Source organism: Acanthamoeba castellanii, assembly GCF_000313135.1.
Source record: "Acanthamoeba castellanii str. Neff unplaced genomic scaffold scf7180000084608, whole genome shotgun sequence".
Lineage (NCBI taxonomy): Eukaryota > Discosea > Longamoebia > Acanthamoebidae > Acanthamoeba > Acanthamoeba castellanii.
In genome coordinates, this window is record NW_004457669.1 from 30,669 (window position 1) to 46,577 (window position 15,909).

Here is a 15,909-nt window from a genome sequence, read left to right on the forward strand (position 1 = left end):
AGGCAACTCCGGCGGCCGCCTTCCGCCCACCCCCGCCCGCAGGCCCTCGTCCCACCCAGCCCGCGGTTCGACTCATCTTCGCCACAGCCCCCCCCACAAACGCGCTTCTCATCGTCTTTTCTCTTTCTCTTTCTCTCTTTCTTTAGGCTGCGTTCCGTCATACGCCCCCGTCAGGCCCACTGCCTCCGCAGCCGGTGGGTCATCCGGCGTACGCCGCGCAACAACAACCGCAGACGGCCTACAGCGCGCCGGTCCAGCAGCACCAACAGCAACAGCAAGCCTACGCCTACGGTCAGCAGCAGCAGCAGCAGCAGTACTACGACGAATCCCAGCAATATCAGGAGGGTGGCTACTACGACGAGTCGCAGCAGTACCAGGAGGGCGGCTACTACGATAATGGCTCCTACAACAACTACCAGTACCAGTAGTTGTAGTCTGTTGTAGTAGTAGAACATGATAAAGCATACTTATTTTATATCCCAGCAAGGCCACTGCCTTCTGGCTCATGGCGAGCCAGCTAGCGTGATGGCCTTTCGCGACTCGAACGGGCCGTCGGTGCTGCGCGCCATGAGGTGCACCTCGCCCACCGTGAATCGCAGCTCTGTCCACTCGCTTTGGTACTGCGTCCGCATCCGTTCCGCTTCTTCCTGTAGACGGGCACTCACGCTCCCGAGCATGAGTTCACTCCCTTCGGCCCCTAAGGTCACACACACTTACACCCCAAGGTAGGGGCCTGCACCTTGTCGACGAAGTGACCCACCGTCAGATGCGGCACGAAGGGCGCCTGTGCGCCGCACTTGGGAAGCGCACGCACCACGCCCTCAAACACTCGCTGCAGCCCATCGGCCGGCTATGTGGTGTGTGCGGTGTGTGCGCGGTGAGATAAGCACATGCAGAGAGGGCAAGCTCGAAGGCAGGGAGGTGGCGTGCCTCAGGCTCGGGCACGAGGATGAGGGTGAGGGCCTTCTTTTGGCCGGCCATGAACTCGAACCGTCGCAGCCGCACCTCGACCGGCGGGAGGTGCTGCAGCTCGCGGCGCAGCTTGAGCTCGGCGTCGTCGAACTCGCCGGCGTCGATGAACGGCGAGGCCACGGTGAAGTGCGGGTAGGGGGGGCGCCGGACGTGGGGCGCCATGTGGCGGGCCTTGATGGCGAGCAGGGGCGGCCACAGCTCGGCGGGCGGCATCAGCACCGCCGTTAACTTTGTGAATGGCACCTGCGCCTCCTGCTCTCGCCGCAGTTCCGCCTCATGCACAAGCCACCAGTTGTCCACCCCAAGCTCCAGGCCCATCGCCACGCCCCACCCGTACCAGTGCACCCTGCTCTCCTCCTCCATGTTTTTTATATTGTTTATTCTGTGTGTCTGATCATTTATTTAATGTGCAAATGGGCGTTCTGGGATAATTCTCGTTATGAGGAATTTATGGCATGCGGTCTGAGGAATGTGCTGAGGAATGTGGTGACTTAGTGTGCGTGAGAGCGACAGCAACGCCACGGCGCTACGCACACGAAGCGTAGAGACAGAGAGCAGAGAGAGAAGATGCACAAGCTGGGTGGGGGAGGCGGTGACAAAAGCACGGTCAAGGTCAAATTCGAGATCACATTCAAGGGCGTGTCGGGCCTCGGGCCGGTGGGTGATAAAGATGGAGCCAGGGAGGTCTACTTGGCGTGGAAGAGAGGATCGAAGAAGGGCAACCGCGGCGAGACCAAGCATGCGCCACTCGCTGCGGGCGCCAAAGACGCTGGCGCTGCCCAGTGGAACGAAACCTTCAGTGTCCAGGCCACGATGCTCCTCTACGAACGCCTCAAGAAATTTGACAAAAAGCTGATTGATGTCACCCTAAAGGAAGTACGTCCCTCGCTCACTTCTGCATCCATCAATCCTGCCTGCCATGCACTCTGTTTTTAATTATGGCCGAGATTAAATCTCGGGATGCACAACCCGTGGCTGACTTGAGGGGTGTTGGCATGGTACAGGTGCAGAGTGGAGGAAAGAAGGCCAAAGAGCTGGGCAGCCTTGAGGTCAACCTCGGCGACTTTGCGGCCAACGGCACAAGCGTCAGCAAGGACTTCAAATTCTCCAAGTACCTCCTCCCTCCACCTTGCCTTCTGCGCTGACATGTCGCATGAGTCCACCATGCCATCATGACGCATGACCGTTGGTGCTCGAACGTTTTTGGCTGTGCGCTGCTTCACCCTTTGTTAACGGTACATCTTTTTTCCACACCCCAGGATGAAAGGAGCAATGAACCCGCTTCTATCGGTGCTTTTCTCCAACCCACATGCGTGCCAGGTGTTGTTTGCGCGACGTTGTGTGTTGTTAACTGGAATACTTGTGGTGCTCATGCAGGTGCACATCAAGTCGCAGTGGACCAAAATCAACGGCAAGTTGATGGTCAAGAAGTGCGACCCTCACACGCTGACGTAATCCTCTTCGCTTTCTTTCTCACGATTGCTGATACCGACAGGAGCGGTAGCGGTGAGAGCGGACAGGACGACTATGACCTGGTCACAGACGACGAAGGTTCCGATACGTCGGAAATCTCTGAGCTCGATACCGACGCCGAGAGCGACACCGAGACCGACGTACGTCAGTCCGCCCCAGCTCAGCTCCCCATCACCACACTCCACTTCGTTTGCAGGCCCGCGTGACCGTGATCTGTCTGCCCACGAATGATGAACTAACTTTGCTGGGCTCAACATCACCAGGCTTCGGACTCGGAGTGGGGTGAGGATTCGGACTCAGAGAAGATTAAGGCGGCCGCCCGCGCCAGGGAGAGCGGCGAGGGCGGGACAGTGAGCGAGAGCGAGGTCGCCGAGGGCGACGAGGCGAACTTGAAGCGGAAGCTGGAGGAGGAGGAGAAGAAGATGCAGGCCATGGAGAGCATCTACAGGAAGCTGCGCAAGCGCGAGAAGGAGAAGAAGAAACTGATCGAGCTCGCCAAGCGGGACAAAAAGAAACTTGAGGAGGCCACCAAGGAGAACCAGCGCCTCCAGCTCGAGCTCGAGGAGGCCGCGGCCAAGGCAGCTGCCAGCTCGGCGCCCAGGGAGGAGGTCGTCAACGACGCCAAAGCGGCGGAGCAGGCCGAAGCGGTGGAGCGGCTTCAGCGAGAAAGCGACGAGGCCAAGCAGGAGACTGAGCGACTGAGGCTCGAGGTGGACACCCAAGCAAAGGTAGCTGCCGCGCTGGCGCTAGAGGTCGAGGCGCTCAAGAAGGAGGCCGCAGAGGCAAAGAGCGAAGCGGAAGCGAAGACCAGCGCGCTGCAGGAGAAGACCCAGGAAACGGAGCGGCTGACGCGCGAGGCCACGGAGGCAAAGAGCGAAGCCGAGACGGCCAGGAGTGAAGCGGAAGCGAAGGCCAACGCACTGCAGGAGAAAACCCAGGAAGCGGAGAGACTGGCGCGTGAGGCTGCGGAGGCAAAGAGCGAAGCCGAGGCGGCCAAGAACGAAGCGGCAACGACAAAGAGCGAAGCCGAGGCGGCCAGGAGCGATGCCGAAGCGAAGGCCAACGCGCTTCAGGAGAAGACCCAGGAAGCGGACCGACTCGAACGCGAAGCCGCGGAGGCAAAGAATGAAGCCGAGGCGGCCAAGCGGGAGGCGGACGAGCGGCGCTCGGGAGCCCAAGAGCAGACGGAGGAGGTCGAGCGACTCCGTCAAGAGGCCGCCGCGGCCAAGAGCGAAGCCGAGGCTGCGAAGAATGAGGCCGCAGAAGCCAAGGCTGCTATCGATGCGGCAAAGAGCGAAGCCGACGCGGCCAAGAACGAGGCGGAAGCGGCCAAGAACGAAGCCTCGAGCGCTAAGAGCGAAGCCGAAGCGGCCAGGAGCGAAGCCGAAGCGAAGGCCAACGCGCTGCAAGAGAAGAGCCAAGAAGCGGAGCGGCTCGCGAACGAGGTCGCCGAGGCAAAGAACGAAGCCGACGCGCGTCGTCAGGAGCTGGAGCAGCTGAGGAATGAAATGAACGCCAAGGCCGAGGCCCTCGCCGCTACCATCAGCGCCGCCGAAGCCAAGGCCAATGCGGCCCAGCGCGACGCCGATGCCAAAGCGGAGGAGCTCGAGCGTGCCAATCGCCTCAAGGCCACCCGCGAGGCCGAACTCGAGGAGAAGAAGCGCGAGCTGGAGGCCCTCCTGCAGCAGAAGAGCGACGGCGACCAGGAGGGCGTAATCGCTACGATTCGCGACAGCCTCAAACACAAGGAGGACGAGCTCGCGCAAGTCCGACAGCAGCTCGACGAGAAGGAGAGCACTCTGAGCGAGAGGGACCGACAACTCGCCGAGCTGCAGAAGGCCAAGGACGACGAGCTCGCCCAGGTCCGACAGCAGCTCAGCGAGAAGGACGGCGCGCTGAGCGCCAAGGACCAGCAGCTTGCCGAGCTGCAGAAGGCCAAGGACGACGAACTCGCCCAGGTCCGCCAGCAGATCGAGGAGAAGGATGGCGCGCTCGGTGCTAAGGACCAGCAGCTTGCCGAGCTGCAGAAGGCCAAGGACGACGAACTCGCCCAGATCCGCCAGCAGCTCGACGAGAAGGACGGCGCGCTGAGCGGTGCCAGCGAGCAGCAGGCGGCGGAGCTGCAAAAGGTGAGAGACGAGCTCGCCCAGGCCCGACAGCAGCTCGATGACAAGGACCGCGAGCTCGGTGGCGCCAGCGAGCAGCAGGCGGCCGAACTGAAGAAGGTCAGCGACGAGCTCGCCCAGGCCCGGCAGCAGCTCGACGAGAAGGAGGGCGCGCTCAGCGCGAAGGACCAGCAGATCGCCCAACTTCAGGCCACCGCCGGCGAGGAGCTGTCCAGGGTGCGGCAGCAACTCGAGGAGGAGAAGCAGAGCGCACTGGGCGCGCAGGTCGCCGAGCTGCAGAAGCGCGAGCTCGAGTCCGAGCAGCTGCGGGCCAAGCTGCAGGCGGCCGAGGACCAGGTCGCCGCGGCCAACGCCGCCGTCGAAGCCAAGGCCCAGGAGCTGGCCGAAGCCGAAAAGCGCAACCGCGAGAGCGAGGACAAGCTCAAGGCCGCTGCCGCCGCTGCTGCCGTCGTCGTGCCTGTGGCCGCCGCTGCCGTCGTTGCGCCGTCGCCCAAGGGCAAGAAGAAGAACGGCGGGGCGCAGGCCCAGCAGGCGGCCCAGGCCCAGCAGGCGGCCGAGGCAAATGTGAGCAAGAACGAGCGCAAGAAGTTCAACCGGGAGATCAACGCGCTCAAGGAGCAGCTCAAGAAGAGGGACGAGCGCGAGCACCAGCTCCAAGCCACCATCACCCAGCTCGAGCAGCAAACCACGGCGGCGGCCAAGGCTGTGCCACCACAGCCGGAGGCGACCACCACCACGACCAGTTCGAGCGGCACGAGTGGCGAGGAGAGCGCCGAGGACAAGAAGGCGGCCTTCAAGAAGCGACTGGAGCTGCAGCTGCAGAAGACCACCCCCGGCATGCTGCCCGCCCAACGTCGCCGCGCACTCAGCGATCCCGACCGATCGAATACCGGTAACACAGACTATACCGCACACACGACACGCATGACACACAACACACACACACACGACACAGCGCTCAATATGTGTATGTACAGAAGCACCGGTGGAGTCTCGGTCGGAGATCGTGAGGCCGACTGGTGAGCGATTGGCGTCGATGAGCAAGGACAAGCCCATGCAGACCGGCAAGAGACCGCCGACGCGCGTGGGCGGGAGCCTCATCAGATCCCGCAGCAACTCGGAGGAAAGCGTCGCCAAGGTGCGCACACAATGGGCAAGAGGGGCGACGAGCACACGCGCTAATTGCCTTCCCTCGCATACATGAACAGTTGCAACAGGAACTGTTGGCCAAGGACGAAGAGATCCGTCAGCTCAAAGAACAGCTGGACGCGGTACGACACGCGTATGACACGACACGCACACGACACACAGCTGATTATTGTCACAGTCATCAGTGGCGGTGGCTGGTGCCAGCGGAGCTGGTACGGCAGTGGCGGAGGAGGAACTGGGCAGGCTGCGCGATGAGCTGGAGAGCGTGCGTGCGGCCAAGGAGCTCAAGGAAAACGAACTGGAGAGCCGGCTCAGCGCGCTCGACCACGACCTGGCCGAGGAGCGCAAGCGCACCGAGCAGCTGCTCGCCGCCCGTGTGAGCGGCGAGGAGCAGGAGACCGCCCAACGCCAGGCACTCCTCGACACCGAGACCCAGCGGCTCAAGGCCGAGCTCCATCAGAAGGACGACCAGCTCAAGCTCGCCGCAACCCAGCAGCAGGACATGGTACGTACCCCCTCCCCGCCTATCATCGCCCCTCATTGGGTTTCTTTCTTCACGCACCGCTATATATCTTTACATCATCACCTATACATATATATATTCACACACACCCATGCCGTATATGTTGTATATATATCTCTATTCTCTATGTATGGGGAAACCAGAAAGGGATATTGGCGGAATTTCAGGCTCAGCTCCCCTCACTCTCGGTCTCACTCGCTTCTCTCGCCGCAAAGCTGCGCGAGGAGGAGGAGAAGGTCAAGGCCCAGGAGGCCGAGCTCGAGCGCCAGCGCGCCCAGGCGGAGGCCCTGCGCGAGCAGCTCGCGGCGGCCGAGGCCGAGACTGGCGCCCTGCGCGAACAGACGCAGACGCTCGAGGCCGACGTCGAAAAGCTGCGCGCGCAGCTCGCCCTTCACGTCGACTCCGACAATGGCGACCGCGACGCGCAGGCACAGGCGCTGATCGGCGCGCAGGCCCGCGTGATCGAGCTTGAGGCCGACGTGCGTGCGAGGGAGCACGAATGGGACAGCGCGCGCACGCAGCTGCAGACCGAGCTCACGGCCGCCGAGACCCAGCTGGAGCAGCTCAAGGCCGAGCTGGCCGAGAAGGACAGCGTGCTCGCCGGCGTCCAGCTGCGCGTCGTCGCGCTCGAGAACGAAGCCCACGCCGCCGCCACCGCCGCCACCGCGAGCGACAGCCAGCGGGAGGAGATCGAGCGCCGTGACGACGAGATCGCGCAGCTCAAGCAGCTCGTCGCCAGCCTCATGGCCACCAAGGCCGACAACGGCGAGAACGGCGACAAGAAGAAGGGCGACCTTGGTCGCAGCAATGGCGGCGACGACGATGGTGATGGTGGCGAGCTGAAGGCGAAGGTGAAGGACCTGCTGCGCAAGGTGAGGGACGGTATGCGCATCGAGAGGGTGGTGTACGGCAACGTGGAGCTGAAGGGCGACGAGAGCGGGGCGAGCGACGACGATGCGGAGGCGGAAGCGGAGGACAAGTTGGGGAAGAAGGGGAAGAAGGGAAAGGGTCCGGACATGCGCAAGCGGGCGGAGCAGCTGATGGACTTCCTCCTGGAGCGCGCTGCGTTCGAGAGCGACGCCGACGGGCTCCTGCGGCATGTTGCCTCGTCTCTCCGCTCTGCCATCAACGTATGTCCACCGCACACACCGCACACACCGCACACGACGTTCTCATTTTGACTGTGGCGCGTGCGACACAACAGTTGGGCACGGCGGATATGGTGCAGCAGTGCGGCTGGCTTTCCTTCGGTACGCACCTGCTGCACCTGATCAGGAACGACGACTACGTGTGCGACCTCCTCCCCGCCGCCCTCCTCGCCGACCTGCACGACCCCAAGCTCCGCGGCATCCAAACTGTACCGGCCGGGTCGGCCGCCACAAGCAACGCCGACAGCGGCAGCGGCGGCGGCAAGCCGAAGGGCAAGGGCAAGACAACGTCGCCCCGGTGGAGCGACGACGGGCTCGACAAGAAGGGGCAGAAGGCCGAGGACGCCAACGCCGCCTTCGTGCTGGGCCTGCAGGCCACTGTCCTCACCGTCTACCGCAACATCCTCGACAGCGTACAGAAGGACATCGGTACGTACCGATGACGTTTTTCTCTTTTCCCTCGTTTTCTTACTTTTTCGGCGAAGGTGGGCCACTGACCGTCCAACGCTCGTACAGAGCCGTACCTGTTGCCGGCGATTTTGGCGCAGCCGGCGAGCGTGTTCTCCAACACGTCCGACCGAAAGAGCTCGGCATCAGCCAAGCTCCACGAGCTGCTCCGAGGTATGGAGACCCGACGACGCGCGCACGACACAACACACCACGACACAGGCCTAACCTCGAGTGTCACGATTCTTTCTTTTCTGTTCTTTTCTGTTCTCCATGATGCAGACTCGCTCAACACGCCGGAAGACATCATGCGGGTGCTGGACGGGCTGCTGGAGCGGTTCCGGCAGGCGGACCTCTTCCCGTCCGTCATCAAGCAGCTCTGCGTGCAGATCTTCTACTGGCTCGACATCTCCCTCTTCAACTACCTCGCCAAGACCGACGTACGCCATTGTTTGTTTGTGTTTACTTTTTTTCTTCTTTGTTTTGATTTTGTTTTTGTTTGTTTTTGTATGGGTGCTCACGACGGGGTCGGTGCACACGTACACGACAGAATCTGTGCACGTGCGGTAACGGATTCCAGATCAAGTACGCTCTGGCCGAGATCGCCCAGTGGTTCTACCAGCCCTCCGTGACGCCCTACATCGACTCTGCCACCGCGCGGTACGTGCGTGTATGCTTGCGTGCGTGCGTGCGTGCGCGTGTGCGTGTGTGCATTCACTCACGCACACGCACGCATCCCAAACGCAGGACGATGCTGGTGCGAATCAACGAGGCGGTGAACGTGTTGGTGATGGACCGCTCCATCTTCTCCAACGAGAGCATCGTGCGCGAGGTGTTCCCCACTCTCAACCCCGTGCAGCTCATGCACCTCCTCGACTCCTTCCGCCCCGACGAGTACCCCCCGCCCCGCCCCTCTTCTCATCTCGCTGTGTGCGGGTCCGCCATTGACTGATTTTCGGTGTATCCAACACAACAGGGTATCGTCGGAGCCGGTGCCAACGGAAGCAAAGCAGTTGCTGGCGCGCATGGCAGGCAAGGCGCGGAACACGACCATGTTCCTTCAGTTCGACACCTCTGTGCTGCTGCCCTCCGCCGAGGCGTGAACGCCCACACACACGTGGAGATGCTGTACAGACACGCGTGTGGTTTCTCAATTTTAATTTTATTATTTATTGATGCCTTCTCCCTTTACCGTGACATACCTGCGACTCAACTTTTGTGAGTCATGATGGATTTCTTCTTGCTTGGCGCAATTTGTCTTGTTATGGAGTAGTGATGTGATCTACTTGTTGGTGGCTTGCTTCCACTTGACTGTGGACTTTTACGTCACAGTGTCCTTATAGCTGGTGGGTGTGTAGAAGGTGAGAGGTGTGGGGTTGATGAAAGCTCTATCTTGATGTTATTGGCATGGATGCTGGAGTAGTGTCCTTCCCCCTTGGCCATGCAATGGTGGTGGTGGGCTGAGTGGTGTTGGCTTCACTGAGCTGGAGTGGCTGGCGATGTGTGGCACCATGGTGGGGTTGGGTGGCATGGTGTGAGCAGGCTTCACAGGTGGGGCTGGCAGCCAAGGTTAATTCAGGAAAGTGGCAACAGGCTGGTGTTGCTGACGTGCTACTGTGGTGGGTGATTGAAAGTAAAATGCAAAGCCACCCTGAGATGACAAACCAGCAGTTGGCCAACAACTTGCAATGCTCAAGATCTCTGATCAAGAAGGTCAAGAGGTGGTTGCAGGCAGGGGAGCGTGGCCCACAGGAGCATGGGTCAGGAGTGAAAAAGAAGATGGAGGAACACCATGTTGAACTGATGGTGGCGTTGGTGGAGATGAACAATGGAGCAAAAGGAAATACATTTTTGGATGTCCAGAAGAGCATTGAAGAGTGGATAGGGAAGTGATGGGGCTACAGCACAATCAATTAGGTTCTAAATTGAGAGCATTCCTGACAGAAAGTGACATTTGAGGACCATGAAAGTGGCTGCCAGTGAACTGTGAGCTCTACAAGAACTTCCTGTTGTGGTGCTTGACTGTCCCATTAGAGTGCCACTTCCAGGTCAAGGTCTTTGATGAGGCAAGGGTGGACCACACCCATCTTGGAAATCTGTCCTGCTGAGGCCAATGACCACTTTGGGAGTGCTACTGCTGAGACATCATTGTGGAAAGCTGGATGGTGACAGTCCTTACAGTGCTTGATGATGACTTCCCTCTGCTCTTCACCCTCATGCCCCACTCCAGCAACAGCAACAAATTCATACATTTTATTTCTTTTATTCTCCATTTATTCATGATGGCAACATTGTTCTCAGGGACAACTGCTCCTTCCACCAGCGTGGATGGGCAAGCATGACAGCACAAGGCATGATTGAGGAAGTGGGTGGAGAGTACAAGTGTCTGCTGAAGTACTCACCTGAGTTCAGCCCAGGTCTTTTCCTATCTCAAAACTCTCCTCCACTCATCCTTCCATGCATCCAACAATCTTCTGAAGGCAATAGTCTCAATCCTCAGCAAAGTCACCATGCCCAGAATGCTTGCCTGTGGATGGCTCTAATAAAACAATTTATTCATCTGCATCTGAATCACCCTCTCTTTCAGCAATCCATTCTCCAGTCCTCTTCTGCTACAAGCTGATCTGCCTCTCCTTCTAATTCAGCCTTCCTCTTGCAGATGAAGTACATCTGTTCATCATGTGGAAGATTGTGGGAGAGGGCTTTCAATTTGCTTGATATTTTGCTGATTATTGGGATGGAGATTGACGTAGCTGCAACTTGCATGGCCACCACATTCCTCTTCATTGGTGCATGTGTGCTTGCTGCTGAAGAGAAGCTGGTGGCAGAACTTCTGGCATCTCTTTGGCGGACAGGTTGCAGGGATGTGGATGGTTGTATTGCTTGGGGAAGGTGGGCTGAAGGAGGGGGTTGCTGGGGGTGAAAGATAGGAATAAGGGGCTGGTGGAATAGGAAGAAGAGGAGGTGCAAGAGTGCTGATAAGGCTTGCCTCATACGCTGCCCTCCCTTCTGCTGCTGCTACAAGCACCCTCTTTCAATCACCCAGCCACAACATGCCAATCTCCTTCAGTTCATCAGCAGTCACATAGATGATTGCCAACATTGAGCAAACCAATTGCATTGTTCTTGGTGGTGTCCTGCTCCATGGTGTTTGCCAACAACAAACAAAGAAACAGACACTGTCAAGTGCAATAGGCCATGGCATGGTTATCCTTTTTTTCTTACCCTATTTCCCACGTATCCCAATCCACCAGTTGGTGGACACGGTTTGCCAAGAATAGGAATAAGGCATCCCTTGTCTTGATGATTGGTTGACCGAAATTGGCTGCAATAATATTGACCACAAATGTCCACTCTTTTATCTCAGCGAAGGCAAACAGAACCTGACACACAACTCATTGGATGCAAATCAAAACTTGGCAGGTCAGCCTTCAAGGTAGGCGGTGTTGAGGTCACGTTGGTTGTGCTTGAGTGTGGACAGCGGGTATGCGGGTGCAAGAAGCACGTCCAGCTTCCGCTCCACCTCCGTCAGCCTCTTCTTCAACTGTTGGGAAGCAAAAAAACGCATTGCATCAGGACCAGGTGCGGTCGTGGTGCGTATTATTCGTGTGTGTACCTCGGTGAACTCGTCCCACTTCTGGCCACCGCCGGCGCCGGCGTGCTTCGTCTGCTTCTGCTTCTCGAAGAAGGCCTCCAGCTCGAAGTTGATGGCGTTCATGTCGAGGAAGGTGTCCAGCAGCACAAAGAACGGTCGCAGCTCCTCGCCCAGCCGCTCGAGCGCCACGCCACCGCTGCCCGCCGCCGTCGCTGCGGGCGCCGATGATGAGGTCGACGACAGGCTCTTGCGTACGTAGCTCATGCGGTCGGCCGTCTCGTGGAAGAAGGTGGGCGTGGCGAGCTTCTTGATCTTGAAGCGGCGGATGGCGAGCGACGACGATGCCGAGGGCGTGGCGTCGATGAGACCTAGCAGCTCGTCGGCGAGCCGCTCCTCGCCCTGTAGGAGTCGCAGGAGAGCCGACTTGAGCGCGATGGTGGGGTCGTGCGTGTGCGGCGCCAGCATGAAGTCAAAGGCCGTCAGCAGCGGCACGAGGCCGGCATGGGGCGGCACCAGGGCCGACGCCACCTGCACCGCCAGCCCGTCGGCCCACTCCGCCGCCGCCGCGTGTGCGCTCGCCTCGTAGCCCTGCAGGTGCGTGATCGCCGGGAACGAGCGCACGAGCGACGCCGACGCGGTGGTGGTGGCGGTCGTCGTGGCCTTGGCCAGCACCGTCGTGCTCTTGAAGGTGGGCACAAGCGAGGGGTAGGTGTCGAGCAGGACCACCTTATGCTGCTGCACGAGCTGCCTGAGCCGGCCGAGGGAGATACCGTCGAGGGCGGCGACGGTGGCGGCAGTGGCCGACGGCGCTGCGGAGCTGCCCCTGGGTGCACGGGGCTCGATCGAGGTGAAGCCGGAGAAGAGGAACGTGAAGTCGGGCCGGGTGTTACGGTCCATCTCCTTCCAGTACTGCACCACGTCCCTGTCCATCTCCGCCTCCTGCTCCTTCTATCATTCACATGCACACGCGACACGTCAGTGCGTGTGCGGTGGTGTGTGCGGTCCGCGAGGGTGTTACCTTGTGCTGTTGTGTGCCGAAAGAGGGAGTTTGCTTGGGGCCGTTGCCGCCGGCGCCGCCGCTGCGGTTCTCCTTGACGTCCTTGCCGTAGAAGAGGGGCAGCAGGAAGAACTTGAGCGCGGGGGCCGCCTGCTTCGCGCGCTTGCGCGTCTCGTCGAGCAGGTGGTTGGCCACGTAGGCGTGGAGGCTCGACAGCAGCGACGTCTTGCCGCCCACCGAACCCAGCATCGTCGGCGACGTGGTCGACGGCAGGTGCGGCGCGGGCGCGTCGTCGAAGAAGAACGCGAAGCGGGTCACAGCGCCGGCGCCCGTCGACGACAGCGCGGTCATGCGCTCCACGACGCGCAGCTTGTCGACCTGCTCGCGTACCTTGTCCTTCTCTAGCGCGGCGCCGGTGAAGAACGCCGCCGGGAAGCTCAGGCCGTAGACCAGCTCGACGCCCTCGCGCGCGCACACGTCGGCCAGCTGGCCCACGCGCGCGAGCTCGGCGTCGCCGTCACCACCACTGGCGGCGGTGGCGTCGACGACGTAGAGATAGGCGGTGAGGCCGCTCGTCTGCCTGAGGGTGGAGATGACGGTGCGGCGGTCGTCGGCGCTCCAGCGGTGGAAGGCGGCCGACGGGTAGAGCGGCGCGTAGTCGAAGGCCCGCTCGCACAGCCCGCGGAATTTGAACGACCGCTGGCTGGCTGTCGGCGCGGCGGACGACGCTGCCGAAGACGACGAGGAGGAGGAGGAGGACGTGGTGGGAGCCTCTTCGGGCGTCCACTCGCTGTCGATCGCATAGTAGTCGTGCTGCACACGCTTTGAGGCACTGCGCACACTCGGAACGAGTTAGATTGATTGCACCCGACACACACGACACACGACGCGCACACGACACACGGCGTATGCATACCGTTGCTGCAGCTTCCTGTTGTACTCGTCTTCGTCCTTCTCCTTGTTGGCGGCATGGTCGGCGGTGGCCTTGCCCGTCGCCTTGCTGCTGCCTCCCTTGGCGGCGGGCCGTTCGTCGACCGCTGTGAAGACCGGAGCTGGACGCCGGAGCGTGGGGTTCTGCAGCACGCCCCGCGAGATGTCGTCCGCCTTCTCGAAGAAGTACGCATCGTCCATCGCCGCACCTGCACCCAGCGCACGCCCCAATTAGCCCATGCCCCTTGCGTGCGTGTGCGGTGGTGCGTGCGTTCGTACGTGTGGTGTGTGCGGTGGTGCGTGTGCGTGTGCGTGTGCGGTGGTGCGTGTGTACCTTGGTCGACCATTACGCGACGTCCGGCAAAGTCGAAGGAGATGGAGACCTTGTTTTTGGCGTCCTCGCGCTGCTTGCGCCGCTCCTCCTCGAGCTTCTTCATTTGCTTCCTCTGTTCGGGGGTCATCCACTGCGAGCCGTCCGTCTGGAAGTAGTCCTGCTGATCGTCTGTAGTTCAGGCGGATCCCCATTCCCCCCCCCATATCAACCATGCCACGTCATGCCACCACGGCAAGGTGGTTGTTAGTATGCTTTTTGAAACATGAACGAACAAACAAACAAACAAACAAACAATGACTACTCATCGCCCGCGCCACGTAAAGGGGCGGAGGCTGCGTGCCATAGATAACGGTCCTGCGCGCGCTGGTTCTCTCGTACTCGAGCAGCTTGTCCTTGTGCTCCAGCGCACGAGCCAAGCTGGCGTCGTACTCAGCGTCCGCCTGGCACCACGCATAGCATGGTGAGACTTCACGTGACATGTGCGTGCGCACACGTGTTCGCTCATGCGCGAATCGTTTTGTGAATGTGAATGTGAAATGAACGTGAAGGTGAATGTGATGGCATGCCACGGTACCTCTTGCTTGGAGAGCGAGATGCTGCCGGCGCCGGGCGCTTCGCCGACCGCATTCCCGCAAAAGAGGCAGGGACCGACACCTTCCTGCGCGCACACGATTTTGCCGCAATACAGGCAGTTGCCCAGCAGCGGATGGCGCGCGGCTGTAGACGCCCGTTGCGTTGCGTTGCGTTGCGTTGCGTGAGAAGCCATGACCAGACACTCGCCGGCGGCCAGCGGAACTGAATTGGATTGAGTACATACCCATGCACCCGCACCAGGCGCGTCCGGGAAGCTGGAGCGAATCGCCGGCCTGTTGCTTACCGCCCTTCTTCTTGCCACCGCCAGTCTGCGCCTGGCCCGCGCTGGGGATCGGCGGCGACGCGCCCTGATCCTTGGGCTTGTTCACCGGCTTCTTCTTCTTCTTCACCATGCTGTAGTCGACGTAGCGTGTCATGTAGTGCGCACTTGGCTTAGCATGACTGCGCACCATCAGAGGAAGTAGAAGAAGAAGAAGAAGAAGGCGTACTAGGGATCGACTTCGTCCTTCTTGCGGTAGACCTTGACGTTGGGCTCGCTCGGACCCTGGCCCGAGGGTCCGGCGGTCGAGAGCTTCCTGATGGGCACCGTGCGGAAGAGGGGCGAGGCGTCCTTCCGCTTCTGAATCAGATCCTCGGTGAACTTTTGCACCGCCTTGCGCTCGGTGCCCAGGATGTCCTGCGTTAGGTGAGCCAATCGTTAATGCCGCCAGGCTAAAGAGGGGGGGGGCAAGTGAATGTGAGCGAGAGTGGGAATGTGGCGGGCAGTGGACACTGAGCTTTCTGTACCTTGATGTACTTTTCGATCTCCTCGGCAGATTGGAGCTTCATGAGGTTATCCACGAGGCCATCGACCTCGTCGAAGCCCAACAGGTGCTTCAATCGCTTCATTACCCATTCCCTGATCTGCACGAGCGGCTGCTCGGCATGTTGCACGATAGGCTGCCTCCCAGCCATCCCTTTCTACACTTCCAGATGAATGTTGTCTGTTTGCGGATTTAAAAAAATGTATTTATGTCTCAATTATTGTTTGTTCGGTTCAGCTTTTCTGCGTTTATTCGCCAGAGACCAACAGAAAATGGAAAAAAAACACTTGAGAAAAAGCAAGATGAACATCAATCCCCTGCATGTGGCTGAGGTGTTGATTACGCTGGTAGTGACTGTCATCTTCGACCCCAAGAAGCTGCACATCTCCGCCAAATGTGTGATCATTGCCGGCCTCTCTTTTCTCGTCGCCTACGGCGCCTTTGAAGCCGAGGTCGCGAAGATGCAGATGGCCATTCTGCTTGCGGTGTACGCCCTCGCGTGCTACCTCGTGGCGCTCTACATCGGCGTTCGATACAACCGTAGCCGCACCGATCGCATGTGGATCCTGCTCGCGGTGGTGCTCGGGATCGGGCTGTTCGTCGTCTACACCAAGTACTACTACCGGCCAATCGCCAGCGTCACCGACTACTACAAGGAGATGCACACCAAGCAGCGCCCCGACGCGGAACTGGCTCAGAACGCAGATCAAGAGGAGTACCTCAACCGCATCAAGGAAGAGTTCTTGGATGCGGACCGACCAGCGAGGGGAAGAGGGAGCAGCAATCGTCGAGCCCCCAGCGAAAAAGATGGAATTTAG

The 15,909-nt window shown here is 60.1% G+C and overlaps 5 protein-coding genes across 5 annotated transcripts in view; 3 read left to right on the forward strand and 2 right to left on the reverse strand.

Annotated features, from left to right (window-relative positions):
* Nucleotides 1-428, forward strand: part of ACA1_074520 (SH3 domain containing protein) — a gene marked incomplete at both ends in the record, with an annotated part of 2,945 nt that extends 2,517 nt beyond the window's left edge. The window contains one exon of the mRNA XM_004353361.1: nucleotides 192-428. Coding sequence (XP_004353413.1) covers nucleotides 192-428 — 237 coding nt within the window. The remainder of the gene's footprint in view (nucleotides 1-191) is intronic.
* A 75-nt stretch (nucleotides 429-503) lies between these two features.
* On the reverse strand, nucleotides 504-1,335 carry ACA1_074530 (Endonuclease/exonuclease/phosphatase family protein; the record flags this gene model as incomplete). Its single annotated transcript, XM_004353362.1, has 3 exons — nucleotides 504-647; nucleotides 740-832; nucleotides 946-1,335. The coding sequence occupies 3 exons, from the start codon at nucleotides 1,333-1,335 to the stop codon at nucleotides 504-506; spliced, it is 627 nt and encodes a 208-aa protein (XP_004353414.1).
* Nucleotides 1,336-1,539: 204 nt separating this feature from the next.
* On the forward strand, nucleotides 1,540-8,941 carry ACA1_074540 (C2 calcium/lipidbinding (CaLB) region-containing protein; the record flags this gene model as incomplete). The annotated part of the gene is made up of 16 exons (XM_004353363.1): nucleotides 1,540-1,848; nucleotides 1,977-2,083; nucleotides 2,232-2,262; nucleotides 2,350-2,402; nucleotides 2,468-2,585; nucleotides 2,709-5,463; nucleotides 5,549-5,709; nucleotides 5,780-5,842; nucleotides 5,899-6,225; nucleotides 6,459-7,373; nucleotides 7,448-7,820; nucleotides 7,908-8,012; nucleotides 8,121-8,278; nucleotides 8,389-8,498; nucleotides 8,586-8,732; nucleotides 8,815-8,941. The coding sequence occupies 16 exons, from the start codon at nucleotides 1,540-1,542 to the stop codon at nucleotides 8,939-8,941; spliced, it is 5,859 nt and encodes a 1,952-aa protein (XP_004353415.1).
* A 2,321-nt stretch (nucleotides 8,942-11,262) lies between these two features.
* On the reverse strand, nucleotides 11,263-15,242 carry ACA1_074550 (Activating signal cointegrator protein; the record flags this gene model as incomplete). Its single annotated transcript, XM_004353364.1, is given in 11 exon segments — nucleotides 11,263-11,382; nucleotides 11,455-12,381; nucleotides 12,452-12,808; nucleotides 12,821-13,262; nucleotides 13,347-13,569; nucleotides 13,695-13,862; nucleotides 13,996-14,134; nucleotides 14,269-14,489; nucleotides 14,512-14,729; nucleotides 14,777-14,964; nucleotides 15,075-15,242. The coding sequence occupies 11 exon segments, from the start codon at nucleotides 15,240-15,242 to the stop codon at nucleotides 11,263-11,265; spliced, it is 3,171 nt and encodes a 1,056-aa protein (XP_004353416.1).
* A 151-nt stretch (nucleotides 15,243-15,393) lies between these two features.
* ACA1_074560 (uncharacterized protein) lies at nucleotides 15,394-15,909 on the forward strand (the record flags this gene model as incomplete). Its single annotated transcript, XM_004353365.1, has 1 exon — nucleotides 15,394-15,909. One exon carries the CDS (start codon nucleotides 15,394-15,396, stop codon nucleotides 15,907-15,909), a length of 516 nt encoding a protein of 171 aa, XP_004353417.1.